Consider the following 18,198-nt stretch of genomic DNA (forward strand, 5'->3'; position numbering starts at 1 on the left):
ACAGGTTCAGCTTCTGGGTGGGATGAACATAGCTGGTACCAAACGGCATCGTTTTTGTTACTTCTGGATCACTGAACTTCTTGGAGTTTGCCTTCATTTCCATACCTATAAAACGGAAAAAGCAACACCCATGCCATGTTTTTCAGAGCCCCTCTTCTTTTTTTTCTTCTTTCTTCTTCTTCTTCTTCTTCTTCTTCTTCTTCTTCTTCTTCTTCTTCTTCTTCTTCTTCTTTCTTCTTCTTCTTCTTCTTCTTCTTCTTCTTCTTCTTCTTCTTCTTCTTCTTTTTAATTGGAGTTCATTTTGTCAACATATAGCATAACACCCAGTGCTCAGAGCGCTTCTATGAGGACAAATTGAGATAACGGATGTGAAGACACGTTGACATTTTAAAAATTATAGAAGTAAAATATACTCTTCCAACCTTATCTTGAAAAATTATAAGGAAAAGGTTTGAATACTGGAAGAGAACTTGGAAAAGTTTTAGCGCGCTTTATTTGTAGGAAAATTAGTCCCCAATCTTCTACTCTGAAAACGGTGGCGAGGCAAACTGGAAAATGATCGTTTATGAAAAGAGACGTTAGAAAGATCGTTTTATAACATTTGGAGCATGCAAGCTGCATTTTCAGGCCCCCATTATTAAGAGAAGGATGGGCACTGCTTCCAGTGTTGGTGATACCAAAGGAGGGTTTAACTGTCCTTTAAATAGAGGTGGGATAGATACAAAGTAGCTCGGCAAAAGCACCTGGTGAAACGCACCGTCACATCTAAAATAAAGAGAAAGGGAGAAATTAGAGCAACCTTGGTCACCTATTCGCTGGTCTCTTCCTTCTTCCACCTGTCTTCCCAATTCTTTCACAAACTGTGGCTAACTAATTATATTGGCTTTTTAGTTTTAAAATTCAGCCCCCTCTCTCAGAACCTCTCCTATCGATAGGGATTGCGGGAGGAGGGGTGGAATGGGCAGGAAACCAGAACTAAGTCAATACCCTAATGATTGTACACTGGAAGCATGTTGCTCTACAATATCGCCCCCGAGTCTCTTTGTTTATCAATGAACATCCTACTGCGTCCTCGAGATGTAGGTCAGGCTCATTGGAAATATCAGCCGCGGACCACATGCAGTCTTCATGATATTTCCAGCCCGGGTGCGCTGCTGATTCCTGCACACTGGAGTGCGTCTGAGCTGCGAGGTGGAGAGGGGACACCTGTACCTTAGGGACGCAGGTGAAGTCCCGTCTACCTTCCTGGTACTTTCCCCGGTGCTTCCTCCTTGCCTCGGCCGCTCACTCTTCCCCTCCATCTCCCCTGCTGTTTTGGCCGCAAGCTTCTCCGCTAAACCGGGGCTTTTTCCCGCTCTCTCGTTTCTCCGCACCCCAGCCGAAGACCGAGTGCTCCACGCAACTGGGCATGCCTGATAGCCAGGAAAGCTCGGGCTGCAAGAAGAAAGCGTTTGCACCTTCTGCGCCCCCCTCCCCTCTGCAGCTGCCTCCTGCCAGTCAGGCGATCCGACGTGCGGCGCGGCCCAATGAGGGCCCGCAGCCTGCGCGGGGGCCCGGCCTCTCGTCGCGCCGCCACCAATCAACGGCGGGCGGGGGTGGGACGCGCCCTGTTCCCGCCTCTCCAGTTAAGGCCGCGGGTGTGAGCCGGGGCTCGCGCGAGCCGGGGACGACGGCAGGGACCGGCAGGTGTGGGCGCGGGGCCGCTCGGCCCGACGGCGGGAGTCGAAGGCGCTCGGTGCATGGGCCCGTGAGGACGCGCCGAGCTCCCCCGGCCGCGGCGGAGGCGGAGCAGCGCGGGAGCGAGGCGCTGCCCGGCGACCCTGCGTCCGAGCGAGCGGAACCCTGCGCTTCGCTCGGGGACGGTCCGAAGTCCGCGCTATGGAAGAGGAGAAATACTTGCCTGAGCTGATGGCAGAGAAAGATAGCCTGGATCCATCTTTTGTGCATGCATCGCGCCTCTTGGCGGAAGGTAGGACTCGCCCCCACGGAGCGGCACGGACCCCTGGCCGCCTGCTCACCGCGGCTCGGTTAGGGGAGTGAAGTTGGGGAGGGACGCCTGCCGCCTTCGCAGAAACTGTCCTCCCCCCCCCGAGGATGCTCGCCTCCGAGCTCGGGCGGACCGAGCCCGCTCTTGGGGCGGGCAGCGGGGCTCCTTCTCGGCGTCTTAATTTGGGGCAGACCGGAGCTGCGAGATGTAATGGCAGTGCTGAGGTGACCTGTTAGGATCCCCGATGGAGAAACCATAAAGTGCAGCGCGGTCAACAGGGATATTTTCACTTTGCAGAGGAAAAGGAAATCAGTTTGGAAGTAAATGGGGATCAATGGAGTGTGTTCTAAGAGCTTCTTAGCTACAAATCAGCATTTTTGTTTTTTGTTGGTTTTTTTTTTTTTTTTTTGCTGCATTTTGGGAAGTGATTTTGATAGCCTTTATCTAATTGCAGCCTTTCCTATGGAAAGTCTTAGGATTAACCTAGATTAAACTATGTGTGTTCATCAGTATTTGTGAATGTAGCAAAGGCTAAAGTGCTCATCAATTTATTTGAAGTGTGATGATTGGGTACTCTGCGAGATGCTGGCCCCTGGGAACACTCTACGATTGATCAACTGTTTTACCAAGTGTGCGTTTTCTTTTGTGTACCTGTAATGTTAAAGGAGATTTCATTCCCAGAGGAGGAGTGTATGTGTATATCTTGTGTTTTGGGTTGCTTTGAAAGATCGTTTAAACACACACACACACACACACACACACACACACACACACACAAACTTCTGTATGACAGAAATTTTAGCCCAATTACTCCATTCATCTTGAAATAATGCCATCTATCTGCTAAAGATACAATATCTGTAGTAATCTACACATGCCTTTTTAAAAACAACTTCAATTTTTTTTTGAGGAGTCCTTCATTAATAATAAATTGCTTCATCATCAAATTTTGTAGCTTAGGTTGTTATGGACTTACCTATAGCAAAACTAAAAGTGACAACTTCCTCTGCGTTGGCCCTTCTGTGTTAAAAGAAATGTTCTCTTTTTTGAGACCTAGTTGTACATGGAAGGAAAAATTGTAAACCTCCATGTATGATTCAAATAGACATTTGGTTTGATTAAATATTTTATTTATACGGCATTTACGACAGCAGTGGAGTGCAAGGTATTTTTTCTTTTTGCATGCTAAACAATTAAAAGATTTATAATCAAAATCTTGAAAGTGTGAAACAGCTAAACTGCTTTTCAAAGAACGAGTTGGTTTTCTAGAGGAATTGGAAAGGTAAAAAGCAATTATACTTACTGCTTTCTTGGTTACCGAATGAAAACAATACAAATTAAGTTGAAAAGTCAATTTAAAAATTAAACTCTGCCTCTGCTTTATTAAAAATAAAGATAATTGCATATAAATAATAGGAATATTGGAAATTAATGAGTTAATGAACGCCTAAGATTGTTCTAAATGATTAAAAATGCAATTAAGCCTTCTCCAATCATTTATTTCAATATATCTTCCAGAAGTGTCTTTATTACGCTGATAACGTCTTTAAAGTGAAAAAAAAAAGTTAGGAATTGATCATTTTCTCTGACCTGCTAATTGGGAGTTCTCTTTGGGACAGCAGGCTCAATGATTAATTCATTAGTCATTGATGAGAAGCTAGTGGAGTTAGTGTACGTTTCAAAACCTCCACACTAAAGAAATGCATATAAGAAACTATTAGTAGAGTGCGTAAGTATTTCTGCAGCTGGTGAAACAGTCAGACAAGGCTGTGCCCTTGATTCCTTAACATTCTATCTTTCCCAGGAACTTGATTTCTTGATACTTAGGAACATGTTTGAATGTACCTTGTAATTTAATTTTTTCCCAGTAGGGGGAAGCATGCCCTGCTTTTGTAAGGAATTAGGAGGAAAAAGCTCCTAAATAGAAAACCATCTAAGTAAGAAACAAAGAGGTGTTCAAATTTCAGAGAAATCATAATGAGGAAAAGAGAATGGAGGAGGTGATGATTATAACCTTGGAATATAGAGAAATGTATGCAATAAAGATACATAAAGTTTACATTAATTCTTCATTTGTACCTGAAGTTCTTTGTGTGTACCTACTAAAGAGTATAAGGTGAGTGTCCTTTGGAATCTCTAATAAATCTTAACGTACATTTTTCTTTATAGATCTTTCAGTGTTTTTTTCAAAAGCCATCTGCCAAGATTTCCAGATTTTGTTTCAGATCTCTATAGGAGAATATGTTGAAATGATTTTATTTCTCTTACCTGGAAATGCACTGATTGAAGGCAGTGGCTATAAATAAACCTGACATAGATATTCATTTGGAGAGAAGGTGCACACTGAAGTACATTTCAGTCAGTACTGTGCAGACAGTCTCAAGACTGAGTGAGCAATAAAAATGATCCAGATGATTCACTTCTTCAGAATGATTTTCTGGAAGCTAATGTATATAAGGTCAGTGATGTAAACCAATGAGGTTTCATAGTGATTTATTTTGCATTTTTGATTGGCAATAAATGCAAATCAGTGCTCAATTGCAACTACCTAGTAAGGCCACAGGGCTAAAAGTAGCAGTGTGTTGATTATTTTGTTATTTTCATTGTAATTTGTTTTATTTCACTTGTTTCTGCTAGGTGTTTTCCGTTGGTATGATTCTGTGAAAGCTAATGGAAAAGCCCATACATTTTATGTATTTGATTCTTACTTAGAAGAGATCTTGAATAATATGGTTTGAAGAGTGCTTATATTTGATTAATTAAAATAATTTTCCTCCTGTGATTATAATATTGTTTAATTATCCATTTGTTATGGAAGGTGCTTTTGAATATGATAAAACAGCAAACTCAGCATGATCCTTAAAGTTCCTCTCAGCCTCTGAATTTGCTTGCCAGATGAAATTAGATGAGGTTATTTATATCTATGCTACTTCTGGGAAGTGCACTAAACTGTGAATCCAGATACCTGGATTTTAATTCCACTTTTGCCTAAACAGAATGTTGATAAACTTCCCTTCCCCCAGGCCCCATTTCCTTGTCTCTGAAATTAAGAAATTGGACTAGATGATGTATGGGTTTCTTTGTAGTCCCAGACTTAATTAGAATTAAAAAGTTCTCTAGTTTGCAAGATTTTCTAACTGGAATTCTTCACAAATATTGGTAGATTCAGCACTGTTTTGGTTGACTAATCAAATGAGGGAGTCAGATATTGCCAAATATCCCTAGAGTTCAAATGTCTTTTTAAAGATGCTATTTTAAAATTGGGGTGGAAAGCATCGCCTTCCATCTAGGATTGGTCTTCATGTTTGCCGATACAAATGATCTTTTAAGACCATGAAAGAAACAGGCAATAATACATATTTATCACAAATGCTGACTTGCAGCAACCTAACTACATGTAGATTGTCAGTAAGGATTATTATTTAATTAGGTTGTATTCCTCAAAATATTTTCCACAAAGTATAGAGAGTTCTTATATTAAGGAAGGGTATTGGTATAATGTCTAAAACTAGCTTCTCGTGAAAAAATAGTGTTTGTGTGACTTTCCTTTTGATTAATGTAACCCCTTTTTTCTCCTAGTACATCTGAGATAATCTGGTTTGTTTCTTAAATAAAAGATAAAAATTGGTAAAACAAAGAATTTCAAGATATTTTTGATTTTGAATTAAGACACATTTATGATACAGTGGAAAAACTCTGCCATAGCAAACAAAACACTTAGGACAGAATGTTAACACTTCTGTCTACTGCGAAATATGGGATATGTCATTTATCTTCTCTCTGGGTCTCAGTTTCTTCATCTGTAAAAGAGGAAAAAAGAGGTATATATATATATACCACCTGTGGTTCTTTTAAGCTTAAAAAAATCTGTGATAATATAAACAGTATTTTGTACAAATAGATTTTTTAAGCAAATATAAACAGAAATCACACAAATATAAGATGGTGCTTTTAATATTTTCCTTAACATTTTAATGGCATTGTGGATTTGACCTCAACTTGAAGCATGGCTTTGTAAGAAAATAAACACTGCCTTCATTCTTTGAATCTTTGTTGAGTGAAATTTGAATTTATAGACCAAATTATGAAATAAATTATCTTATTAAAAATTGTTCCAGTCAGTTTTTAGAAATATGTTCCCTTAGACAATGGTCACTTTCAGTGTTTTACTTGGGCTTAATTAACTCTTGTCCCATGTCTTTCCAGGGTAATTTCAGACCTCCTCAGGCTTCCTTATAAACCCACAGCCTTTTACTCTTGGAAGCTGATTTCATCCTCTGCTTTAGTAGGAAATGGATATATCTCTTCTGATGTTTTTCAACCTATCATCACCTAAAAACCTCTATAATCCTCCTTACTGTCCTTCATTCCCAGAAGGTGAAATGCTTCTTTTTTGTTCTAGGCTGATTTGAATACCAGTATCCTTAATCCTCATGCTCAGCATGTCCTCTGTAGTTCTGTCCTTTCATCAGCATCTCCATTCTTCCTCCCTATCTGCTCTTTTGTTGTAGCCACCTGTAATTGATCCAGTCTGAATAACATAAAAAATAAAGTATTTTTTTCACTCGCCAAAAGTAACCAAAATAATCTCTCTGGATACTCCTTTGTTTCCTTCAAGTTTCCGATTATCGTGGTCTTTACTAGCTGCCTCACTTTCTCAGTTTACCTCTTCAAAACTCTTCATTCTGGCTTCTGTCCTCATCATTGTCTTAAAACCAGTGACCTGGAGACAGAATCATCTCCTAATTGCCAAATCAAATAAAATTTTTCTGACCTGTCATCAGGTCTCTTGGCTGCAGTTTCCACTGTTAGTCTTTTTCTAGTTTCTTGGCTTTTCCTTTGGCTTCCAGGCACTACCATACCATTTTCTTGGTTTTACTCTTCTTTGTTTCTTACCCTAACTGTACAGTATCCATCTTCTCCCCTCCCCAAATATGCTGCTGGAGTGATTCACTCAAAATCAAAGTCTGACCCTGTCACACTTTTTAGTGATACTCTCTTTTGGCAGGCCTCCTCTAACAGCATGCCAGCAGATGGAAAGGTGCCACTACCTTGATACCTGCAGGTAGAGGTGAAAGTCCATGTTCCCCACTTGGCATCCATTGATATCCATTTTGGCCAGGAGAGGGAAGGTGACTTGTTACTGCTTCCTAAGTGGGCTCCAGTGACACTAGTAGGGGTGGGGAGGCTTCGTTCCTGCTGAGCATGATGAAAATTCCGGCAGAATGAGACCTCTGACATCACCTTCGGTTGGAAGGAGAAGGATGTCTTGGTGCTGTTCGTAAGGTGGAAGTCCAGGATGTCCCTGTGGCCTCCTGTGCCACTGCAGGACCCTTCCTTACTGTGGGTGGAAATGAAGTCCCTGTTCCTCATCTAGTCTTTTCTGATTCTAGCCGGAGGGGGAAAACATAACTCTTAACAGCTGGGTGAGGTTGGAAGTCTAGGCTCCCTATTTAACTGTTCTTGACAGAGGTGAGCTTGAGACACTGCCTTTTTTTTTTTTCTTTTTTCTTTTTTTTTCTCTTTCTTTCAGTATTATTTGGCTGGAGAGAAGGATGTTTGTCTTAAAGTTTTCTGTCTTGCTGGGTTGCTCTTTCTAGTCCTTTGGCTAGCAGGCTTTTCTTGAGGACTTTTTCTTTTTTTTTTCTTTTTGTCTGCTTCTCTTTTCTGGTTGGCCAGCTTTTCTAGTACCCACTTCCGTGTAGCTGAGGCACAAAAATAACTACAGAAACTACTCCTATCTTATTCCTGAGTCTGTGGTACCTAGCCTGCCACCTTTATTTCTTCTTCCTTTGTTATGAACCTGGAAGTCAGATTGGTATGTCTGATGCACAGTTAAGCCAATCTCTAAGTCACTGGGTTTAAAGCAGAGAAAGTTTATTCTCAGAGGAGCAGCCCAGCAAGAAAGCAGGGGATCAATCCCACATCTGCCTTGTCTTTTTTGAGCCTAGGGACGATGGGGCTGGAGAGGTACTAGAGCCCTGAAAACTCTTCACAAGGGAAGGCTCAAAATTTTTGAGACTGTGTGCTCTTTTGGCCATCTGTGCTTGATTCCAGGGTCCTGGTGTATTACACTTGTGTCCGCAAGACAGGCGTTATCAAGTAGCCTCTTTCCCTGGTTCCCGTAGGTAGAAGCATATGCCTGGGCTCACTTTCATGGTCTTCTGTGTTTATTTTATATATAATATTCAGCCCGTACTTATCTGTGTATTTTAATTTTTTTTTCATAGAATTTTCTTGTGAGGGACACCTAGTTGGGACAGTCAATTAAATGTGTTCGACTCTTGGTCTCGGCTCAGGTTGTGATCTCAGGGTCATGAGATCAAGCCTGCATTGGGTTCTAAGCTCAGTGCAGAGTCTCCTTCCCTCTGTCCCTTCCTCTCCTCCCCATACTCTCTCTCTAAAATGAATAAATAAATTCTAAAAAAAAATAAATAAAATTTTCTTGTGAATGCCTGTTAAGCATTGTACATTCCTATCTTATTAACTTAATGTATACAAATGAGCATGATCTGGATAAACCCATCTGGATTATGGGCACAATATTTTTCTTTATCTTATTTCAAAGATACTTTGTGACAGGGTAAATGAAACTGGGGATGAAGTGAGGTCTGACTGGTCTTAGTTTCTGTTTAAGTATACAATCTAGGGATCCCTGGGTGGCGCAGCGGTTTGGCGCCTGCCTTTGGCCCAGGGCGCGATCCTGGAGACCCAGGATGGAATCCCACATCGGGCTCCCGGTGCATGGAGCCTGCTTCTCTGGTGCATGGAGCCTGCTTCTCCCTCTGCCTATGTCTCTGCCTCTCTCTCTTTCTCTCTCTGTGACTATCATAAATAAATAAGAATTAAAAAAAAAAAGTATACAATCTAGATTGAATGCCTTTGTTCCCTTAGCAGCTGTAGAAGGGAAAGAAGTTTTAGAGGTTTTTAGAAGCCCTTGTAAATAACTGTATAGTACTTTCCACTTTTCTTGTGCTCTTATTTGTATGAACACCTGATTTGATCTCCTTTTTTTATCTGAATATATATAAGAAATGTGTTTTAATTGGAATTATATAATGATACTGGTTTGTTTCTTAAAGCTATAAGCAGTAAAAGATTTAATATATTAAGAGATTGAAATATGATCCTTTTCCTCACAAAAATGGTTAATTTCAATAAAATAAGAATGACATGGAAATAGATTTATTAAAAATAATAAAAAAATAAATAAAAATAAAAATAATAGAGTACTGGTTGATAACTGATCTCCCAAATTGTTAGCAAATAACTGTGCTATGTGACTTCATCATTTTCTCAATATTGTGTGGTTTGTTAATAAACATGATTGCATGTTTTATTTGTTAAAAATTTGAGAAATAATAGCCAAGCATCCTGTTGCTCCGTCATTATTAACTATTTTGGGAAAAAGTCTTTTGTAGCGTATCTTCCATTGCTTACCTTTGATTTTTGAACTTTACTTCCAAAAGGATTTTTCAGTAGAGAGATATAATAAACACTTGAGAACACCAGAATGACCAATTTTTAGGCCATTTACTATAGATACCCTTATAGTTTAGCTATAGCTGACGGGATGATTGGCCATATAATCACACATGCCATCCAATATGTGTTGTACCATTTGCTTGCCATATATGCTATTGGTATTTGAAGAGATATTAGATGTTTAATATATTGGTTTTTAAATAATCTGTGGGAGATTCAACATATGCATAAGATATAAATAACAGTGCATGGGAAGATCTGTTAGATTTTACAGACCAGTGATATGGGGATTCCTGACTCTTGTTGGTTATCATATATTCTTCATCATCATCGTCATTACTGTCAACATTTATTGGGAGATTACTCCTTTGTCAGACCCTATACTAGGTGTTTTGCATGCGTTACCACAATTAATCCATCCACCATTCCTATGTGATAGTTATTACCATCATCCTTGTCTTACAAATGAGAAAAATTAAGAATTAGAGAAGTCAATTTATCTCAAGTCACACAGCAAATAAATTGTAAATCTGAACCCCAGGCTGTCTTGCCCAGAGATCACATGCAATCATTACACATACTGCCTCTTGTGAAAGAGATACAACTTTAGCCAGGCTTTGAAGAAAGGGCAGATGTTAATATGCAAAGTATGCCTAGGAGATCAGCATGGTTGTTGCCATTAATTCTGCAATAGGTTCCTGAATGCAAGTATTGGCTGCACTATTTCACAATATTGTTAAATAAATATAGTATATAAAAGGTTAGTAAATTTAAAAAATGGGGAAATTTTCCTAAGTGCAGAATTGGGTCAAAGATTGTTGAGGTAGCCTAAATTTTCCAAAAGTATTATACTGACTCTGGTTTCTGAGGGAGTTTGGTGATGAGGTAGCAAGAACAGGAGAACATTTTCCCCTCTTTTTTCCTTTTCTTTTTGAATCCAAAAAGTGATTGGAGAACTTCATGTGATTTGCTGAGACATTTTTCTTTCTGTGTTTTTTAGAGAACTGCTTACATTCGCCAAATTCTTCTAGGGAGGAAGAACAACTATAGGTCCTCTCTTGGTGTCTTTAGGCAGTGTTGGTTTTGTTTAAAATTTGGAAGTGAGCACATTTCACATGTGGTCAGAAACAGATAACTCAGCAACATTGTTTGATTAAAATGTTATCTATAGGTTCCGAGGTTTTAGGATTTAATAACCTGGAAACAGATTGGTTGGTATTATTACAACTGTTATCAGAAATGGCACAATTGATACCTATTTCCTTTAAAATATTAAAGATTAGATTTTACTCTTTTAGCAGAGAAGCAGAATGAATGTGTTTTCTCTAGAGTTTTAGATAGTTTTAACAGGTTTATAGAATTGTATGTCAGAAATTTATGGGCCCTAGCTACAACTCAGAAGGAGTCTGTAACAGAAACTGAATAAAGAGGCTGAAGGAGAAGAAATTTGTTAATTTGAGAAGAGAGAGATGACTAAAGAATAGCTACTTTTATTGAACTTACACCCTAGCACAGGTCCTTGATTATAATCCAAAGGCAGGTAATACTGCACTTATGTTATAGGGAAAGATAAAGAGGCTGATTAGAGGGTGGCATACTCAATTTGTTTTTTTTTTAAGTGGTAAGTCAGAGGTTATATAAATGTTCAATTATAATATCAAAGTGTGAAAAAGCAACCATCAAACATTAAAGCATTAAACAATATTGAAGAATATTACTTGTTCAAGGGAATACCAAGAACATGGTTTGAATAACTTTTAGAGGAGTTAAATACCTGTTACTATAGAATTTATTATTTCCCTCAAGATAATTTTCTCTAGGAAATTTAAGGAATTTGATTGATTAGAAATTTTATTTACATGCAGCAATACACTCATTGTATAGAAGAAGACTATAAAATGCAAACAGTAGATGAATGAATACATAATAGAATACATTTTTGGGCACCTGCGTGGCTCAGTGGTTGAGCATTTGCTTTTGGCTCAAGTCATGATCCCCAGGTCCTGGGATTGAGTCCTGCTTTGGACACCCCTCAGGGAGCCTTGCTTTCCCTTCTGCCTATGTCTCTGCTTCTCTATGTCTCTCATGAATAAATAAATAAAATCTTGAAAAAAATGATAGAATACATTTCTTATGTGTTTTTAGGCTTGTAAATATTACTTAAGTGGAAAATTTAAACAAGTGTTGAATTAAGTACCGTCCATGTCTCCAGATAGTCTAAGTTTTTCTTTTTTGAAGGAAAAAACTAGAAGGTGCCTTTTTATCCATTCACAGTCTGGTGGATGTGGGGGGCCTTTAAGGAATTCTGTGAAGATGAAAGAACATTTGCTGTGCTGAGACAGATGGCATTTTATTATATGATATTGTTTTGGAATGGACTTTAGAATGATAGATGGCTGTGCATTAAGCTAGTATTCTGAAATTAGGGAAAGATTGGAAATTGTATAATATCCACATAAGGAAAATCTAGTAGAATTAAGCATTATGATAATTAAAAGCCACTTAATGGAATTAGATGGAAGTGGCAAATGTTTGGAATAAGTTGCAATAAGCCAAATGGTTTCTCTTTGGGTAAAATGAATATGTATGTGTAATAAGCATGTACTAGACATAGGTAATCAATGAAAAACAGTACAGATTTGCTTCAGTTGTCTTTTATTATCTGTGCTCTATATTACCAACTGAGACATCTAGGTTGAGGCAGGAATAAGAATTATAGGCAATTGAATAAATAATTTCCATAGGATCTGCAAAATGCAGCGATAAAGTAAATAGACAGTGCTTTAGGAGTGCTGGGTAGGGCACCTAAAAGAGTCTATAAAAGTCATGTAAGTCTTCAGTAGGAAAGGGGCATATTAGTTGAGGTCTAACGAATAAATGGCATATGACCAAGATTCAGTGAAGAAAGATCTAGAAGTATGCATGGATACAGCAAACATTTCCAAAGCCTGAAAAGAAAGAGAACATTTATTTGAATAGGTATAAGATAAGGGTGATACCTTGATTTATAATAAGAAATATGTATTTGGTCTTCTTTTTTCTGGTAAAAGCTCCTAAACCTTTTGGAATTTCATGAGTACAGCCCTAATGATGCCTTTTGTTGTGTTAATGAAGTGACTTTTCAAACCCACCTAAGGATAGGGGCTGATTATCAGGAGAACCAACCCTGTGATTAGAGGATTATAATTTTCAGTTCCACCCCCCACTCACCTTCTAGAAAGGAAAAAGAGGGAAAGTGCAATCAATTGCCAGTGGCTAATGATTTAAGCATATAATGAAGCCTCTACTAAGGGACTGGGTCAGAGATCTTCCTGGCTGGTGAACTCGTGGAAACTTGGAAAGAGCATTGAGCTCAAAGCGGGGAACACAGAAGCTCCGTGCCCTTTCCCCATACCTTGCCCTATGCATCTCTTCCATTTGGCTGTTCCTTTGTAATGAACTGGTAATCTAATAACTATGTTTTTGTGAGTTCTGTGAATTGCTCTAGAGAATTAATCAAACTTGAGGAGGCTATGAGAACTTCTGGTTACAGCTGGTTGGTTAGAAGTGCAGATAACAACCTAGATTTGTGATTGACATCTGAAGTACAAGGAAGGGATGACTGGAATCCTCAATCTATAACTGGTCAGTCAGAAGTACAGGTAACAACCTGAGTTTACAATGGTTGTCTGAAGTGGGAAGGGGACAGTCTTGTAGGATTGAACCCCTAACCTGTGGAATCTGATATTACCTCTGGTTATAGTGTCAGAATTGCTTATGCTGCATGAGAAGGAATTCCCCCTACCCCCCAACTTTGGAATTGGGTCCAGAGATCCAAAAGATTAACTGTGTTTGGAAAATATAGTAGAAGATAAAGCATCAAGAAAAAAATGGGTCTAAAGAGAATGGTAAGAGGCTTAGTGCACATATCTTGTAAACTACTATACTAAGTTTGAATTTATGCCAAAAGCAATAATAAATTGTTTAAAAGTTTTGAAAAGGCCAGGTGTGATATCAGAGTTTCATTTAAAGCCTAATGTGCCTGCGGTATTGGAGAATGGAATCAATAGATATAGGATGTGGACAGGCCATCAGATAGCTAGAGCAGCAATCCAGGAGAGAATGTATGGTGAACTGAATTCAGATGAGAGTACAGATGGGAAGAAGTGGACAGAACTAATAGAAATTTAGCAAGTAAAATATAAAGGGTTGGATAAAGGGTGTGAAAAATAAAGAGTGTCAAGGCTGTTGTCTAGGTTGTTCCTTGGTAATGGTAATGGTTTAAAAGTGGTATCAGTTACTAAGATAGGAATTAAAAGGAAGTTAATGCTGAGTTCAGTTGGATATACATACATATACATGAAAACACACTTGAAGAGTTGGGTTTGGAGAAAGATTTTTGCTATCTGTCATAGTTTCAGTAGCATATGGGTGATAATTGACCTTGAGAGTAAAAGATCTCCTCTAGGGGGAGAGCATATGGAGTACAACAGGAAGGAGATTTAAGATAAAACCTTGAGGAATGTTAGCATTTAAGGAGAGACAGAAGAAAAGTAGTCTGCAAAGTTGACTAAAAGGAGTTTCCTAGAATGAAGATAGGAAAGATCAAGTAAGTTTAGTGTCAGGTAAATAGAGTATCGGAATGATGAAGGATTTGGTTAATATTTTCAAGTGCTGCAGATAGGCCAATTAAAACAAAAATTAAACACTTCTTCTTCTTCTTCTTCTTTTTTTTTTTCTTTTAGATATTGATGTATTTATGCGAGACAGAGAGAGAGAGGCCAGAGACACAGGCTGAGGGAGAAGCAGGCTCCCCCCAGGGTAGATCCCGGAACTCTGGGATCATGCCCTGAGCCTAAGGCAGCCGCCCAAACCCTGAGCCACCCAGTTGTCCCAAACATTTCTTCTTTTTAATTTAAATTCAAGTTAGTTAACATATAATGTATTGTTAGTTTCAGGGGTAGAATTTAGTGATTCATCAAGTTCATATAATACCCAGTGCTTGGGGAATCCCTGGGTGGCTCAGAGGTTGAGCACCTGCCTTTGGCCCAGGGCATGATCCTGGAGTCCTGGGATCGAGTCCCACGTCAGGCTCCCTGCATGGAGCTTGCTTCTCCCTCTACCTGTGTCTCTGCCTCTCTCTCTCTCTTTCTCTGTGTGTGTCTCATGAATAAATAAATAAAATCTTTAAAAAAAATACCCAGTGCTCTTTACATCAAGTGCCCTCCTTAATGCCGATCACCCAGTTACCCCTCCCCGCTACCCAATTCCCCTCCAGCAACCCTCAGCGTCTCTTATGGTCTGCCTCCCTCTGTTTTTATCTTATTTTTTATTTTTCTTCCCTTCCCCTATGTTCCTCTGTTTTATTTCTTAAATTCCACATATGAGTGTAGTAATATGGTATTTGTCTTCCTCTGACTGACTTATTTAGCTTAGCATTAATACCCTCTAGTTCCATCCATGTCATTCTAAATGGAAAGATGTCATTCTTTTTGATGGCTGAGTAAAATTCCATATATATGTATTATATATACACACACATTCCACATCTTCTTTATCGATGGACATCTGGGCTTTTTCCATGTTTTGGCTATTGTGGACATTGCTGCTATATACATTTCCAGTGTATTTGGCAAAAAACAAATTGAGAGAGTTATTGGAGAAAATCTCTAATTTCTTCAGGTTGAAGAGTGAATAGTAAGACCATTAGAGAATGATATTGGAAAATTCTTTGAAGAACTTCAACTTCATACAGGAGGAGAGCTAGGAGTAATTTTGAATTATATGAAATAAAAAGGATTTAATCATTTTAACCTAAAAACTGCAATTTTGTATCATTCAACATATATGGGGGATAGAGGCATTTTAAGTATAGTGTTTAACAGCATAGATGCTGGAACTAGACTCCCTTGGTTCCAATTTTATTCTTATAATTAAATATCTGTATTATTTGGGGTGAGTTACTTTCACCTCTGTATGCCTCTTTTCCTCATGTGTAAAATAAAGACACTATTAGTTCTAAACTAACAAGATAATGACAGGCAAGCATTATTGTTTCTTTTGCTCACTTTAGATGACAGACTGCTGTATCATTCTCTGTTTTATATTCTCTCTGCTTCTACCTTGATCCCTTTCTTAGCATTACATGGAACATTCTTATACAAAACCACATATCCTGGGGATTCCTGGGTGGCTCAGCGGTTCAGCACCTGCCTTTGGCCCAGGGCGTGATCCTGGAGTCCTGGGATCGAGTCTCACGTCGGCCTCCCGGCATGGAACCTGCTTCTCTCTCTGCCTGTGTCTCTGCCCCTCTCTCTCTCTCTCTCTCTCTCTCTGTGTAACATGAATAAATAAATAAAGGCTTTAAAAAAAAAAAACTACATCTCATCATAAAATTGACAAATGAATCCCTACTCCTTTCTAAGAGTGTCTTTGGACTGGAGTCTTTCCTTATCCCAAATCGTTGCATACACTTACTTTTTTTTCTTTGACAGTTCTTATTGACTTGTTAGCATATACAACTTTGTTGATCATTGCCACTTTCTTGATATACTTTCCCCTTGAATTTGTGAATCTACCATCAATACAGAAATTTACCACTTTTGTTCTGATCGGTGAAGCTATGATGCATGGAGAACGTGAGATGGGTGCCAAATCTACTGTACTCTTAGGTTCTTAAAGCTTTAACTGTGAGCATTTCTCCATACTGAGTGACATTATAATGTGAAAAAATACATGGATTTGTCAGGACCGGAGGAAATATTGAATATGTTGGACCTAAAAGAAAGCATGTACTTATGCAAAATTTTAATTATATATTAAAAGATTAAACATTCCTTTTGAAACATTTATTGTGTGTGTGTTTATATGGTATTTCTTACCCTGGAATGTGGTAAAACATATTTGAGGGCCACTATTATAGTAAAAAGAACACATCAGATGAAGGAAAAATACTAGTGTTTGAGTTCTCAGATCTGCTACTTGGTTGGTTTGTGACCGTGGGCAAATTTCTAAATCACTTTGAACCTGTATTTCCTCATCTGTCAAATAGGCACGCTTTTGTCGACTATATCATAGATCAGCCAGTCATCTCATGAATCCTATGCAGGAGTATGTGCAGTATTTATCCAATGGCAGAAATCAATAAAGATTCTTTTCTTTACTCCACTTTGCCTGCTTTGCTTAGTTTAAAAAAATGGAGGCAAATTTTATGAACAGTGAAATGCAGTTTTTAGGTACATAATTTGATGACTTATGATAATTGTATAATCTTGGTTAAGCAGTACTTGGCATAATGGAGAACATTTCCATCAGCCCATAGACTTTCCTTACCTCCCCTTCCCAGTAATCTTCATTTCCTTTGTCAATCACTATCCTGTTTTATAGTTTTATAGATTATTTTGACTGTTCTTCAACTTTATATAAATGGAATAATAGACTACATACACTTTTTTCTTAAGTTCGGTATATTTTTGAAGTCATCCATGTTGTTGCACTTCTCAATAATTAACTTTTTTTTCTTGTTGAGTAGTGTTCCATTATATAAAAATGTCACAATTTGTTTATCCAATCTCTTGTGGATGGACATTTGGGTTGTTTTCAGTGTTACTGTATTATGAATAAGCTGCTATGGATGTTTCTGTGCAGTATTTATATGTTCTCTTTATTTGGAGTAGAATTGCAGGGTCTTAGAATATATGTGTGTGTGTATATATATATATATATATATATAGCCTTATATTATGTGGCATTGCCAAATAGTGTTCTAAAGTAATCATACGATTTCACCTTCCACCAATGATGTATGAAAACTCTAGTTGTTCCACTTCCTTGCTAACATTTAAAATTTTGTCTTTTTAACAGTTATTTGAGTGGTTTCAAGTGCTAACTTACTGTGGTTTTCATTTGCGTTTCCATGATGATTAATGATATTGAGCATGCTTTCATGTACTTTTTGGCCATTTGTATATCTCTTATTTGAAATGATTGGTTCGAATGTTGACAGATTTTACTTGGATTATTTATCTTTTTATTATAGTGGGAGTTATCTTGCATGTTATGGATTTGCATCCTTTGTCAAATGTATGTACTGCAAATATTTTCTCCCAATATGTGGCTTAGCTTTTTAATTTTCTTAAGTGTCTTCTGAAAGGCAAAAGTTACTAATTTTTCCTGAAGTCTGATTTATTATTTATCATTTTTTCTTTATACATAGTGTTGTTTGTGTTTCCTCAAAGAAATCTTTGCCTACCTCAAGGTCCCAAAGATCTTCTCAATATTTTCTTCTATAGGCTTTATGGTTTTAAAATTTAAGTATAAGTAATTTTTGTATATGGTGTCAAGATACAAAGTGCTTCCTTTTTTTTTTTTTTTTTTTTTTAAGTTTGGATATCCAGATGCTTTAGTATCATTTGCTGAAAAGATTTTCCTTTGCTCATTGTCATGTTTAAATGTTTGAAGATAAAGTGTAAACAGGATGAATGTATAGTGCTTAAATGCATGACATATAGAAAAGTAAAGATCATAGGGTTTTAAGTTATGTGAACTGCCTTACAATATTGACCCTCCATGTGTCTACTCCAATACAAAAAGAAATAATGACTGCCTTAGAATTATTAAGCATACAATGTGTTTATAATGTGCTTTAAAGTTATATGTAACTATATGAAATTTTTGCTTGTTCCTCAGAATTTAGAATATAATCCTTGAAGAAAATATGAATACACTTTTCTTATTATAACTGGGAG

At 38.0% G+C, this 18,198-nt stretch overlaps 1 protein-coding gene and 1 long non-coding RNA gene across 23 annotated transcripts in view; both read left to right on the plus strand.

Moving 5' to 3' along the window:
* The first annotated feature begins 1,649 nt into the window (after nt 1-1,649).
* KHDRBS2 (KH RNA binding domain containing, signal transduction associated 2) overlaps nt 1,650-18,198 on the plus strand; it is a 591,382-nt gene continuing 574,833 nt past the window's right edge. For 13 of the 22 annotated variants that reach the window (XR_012034027.1, XR_012034037.1, XR_012034026.1 and 10 more), the window contains exon 1: nt 1,654-1,969. Coding sequence is in view for 4 of the 22 variants with exons in the window: in XM_072832480.1 (XP_072688581.1) it covers nt 1,879-1,969 (91 nt within the window). In the remaining 18 variants the exon portion in view is untranslated. Of the gene's footprint in view, nt 1,970-18,198 lie in introns of all 22 variants that reach the window. The other 9 variants (XR_012034041.1, XM_072832480.1, XM_072832481.1 and 6 more) reach the window with 4 other exon arrangements.
* LOC140636812 (uncharacterized) lies at nt 3,509-16,302 on the plus strand. Its single transcript, XR_012034044.1, has 2 exons — nt 3,509-4,103; nt 15,591-16,302. It is a non-coding gene; the product is annotated as an uncharacterized lncRNA (long non-coding RNA).

The sequence above is a fragment of the Canis lupus genome, chromosome 7 (assembly GCF_048164855.1).
Source record: "Canis lupus baileyi chromosome 7, mCanLup2.hap1, whole genome shotgun sequence".
NCBI lineage: Eukaryota > Metazoa > Chordata > Mammalia > Carnivora > Canidae > Canis > Canis lupus.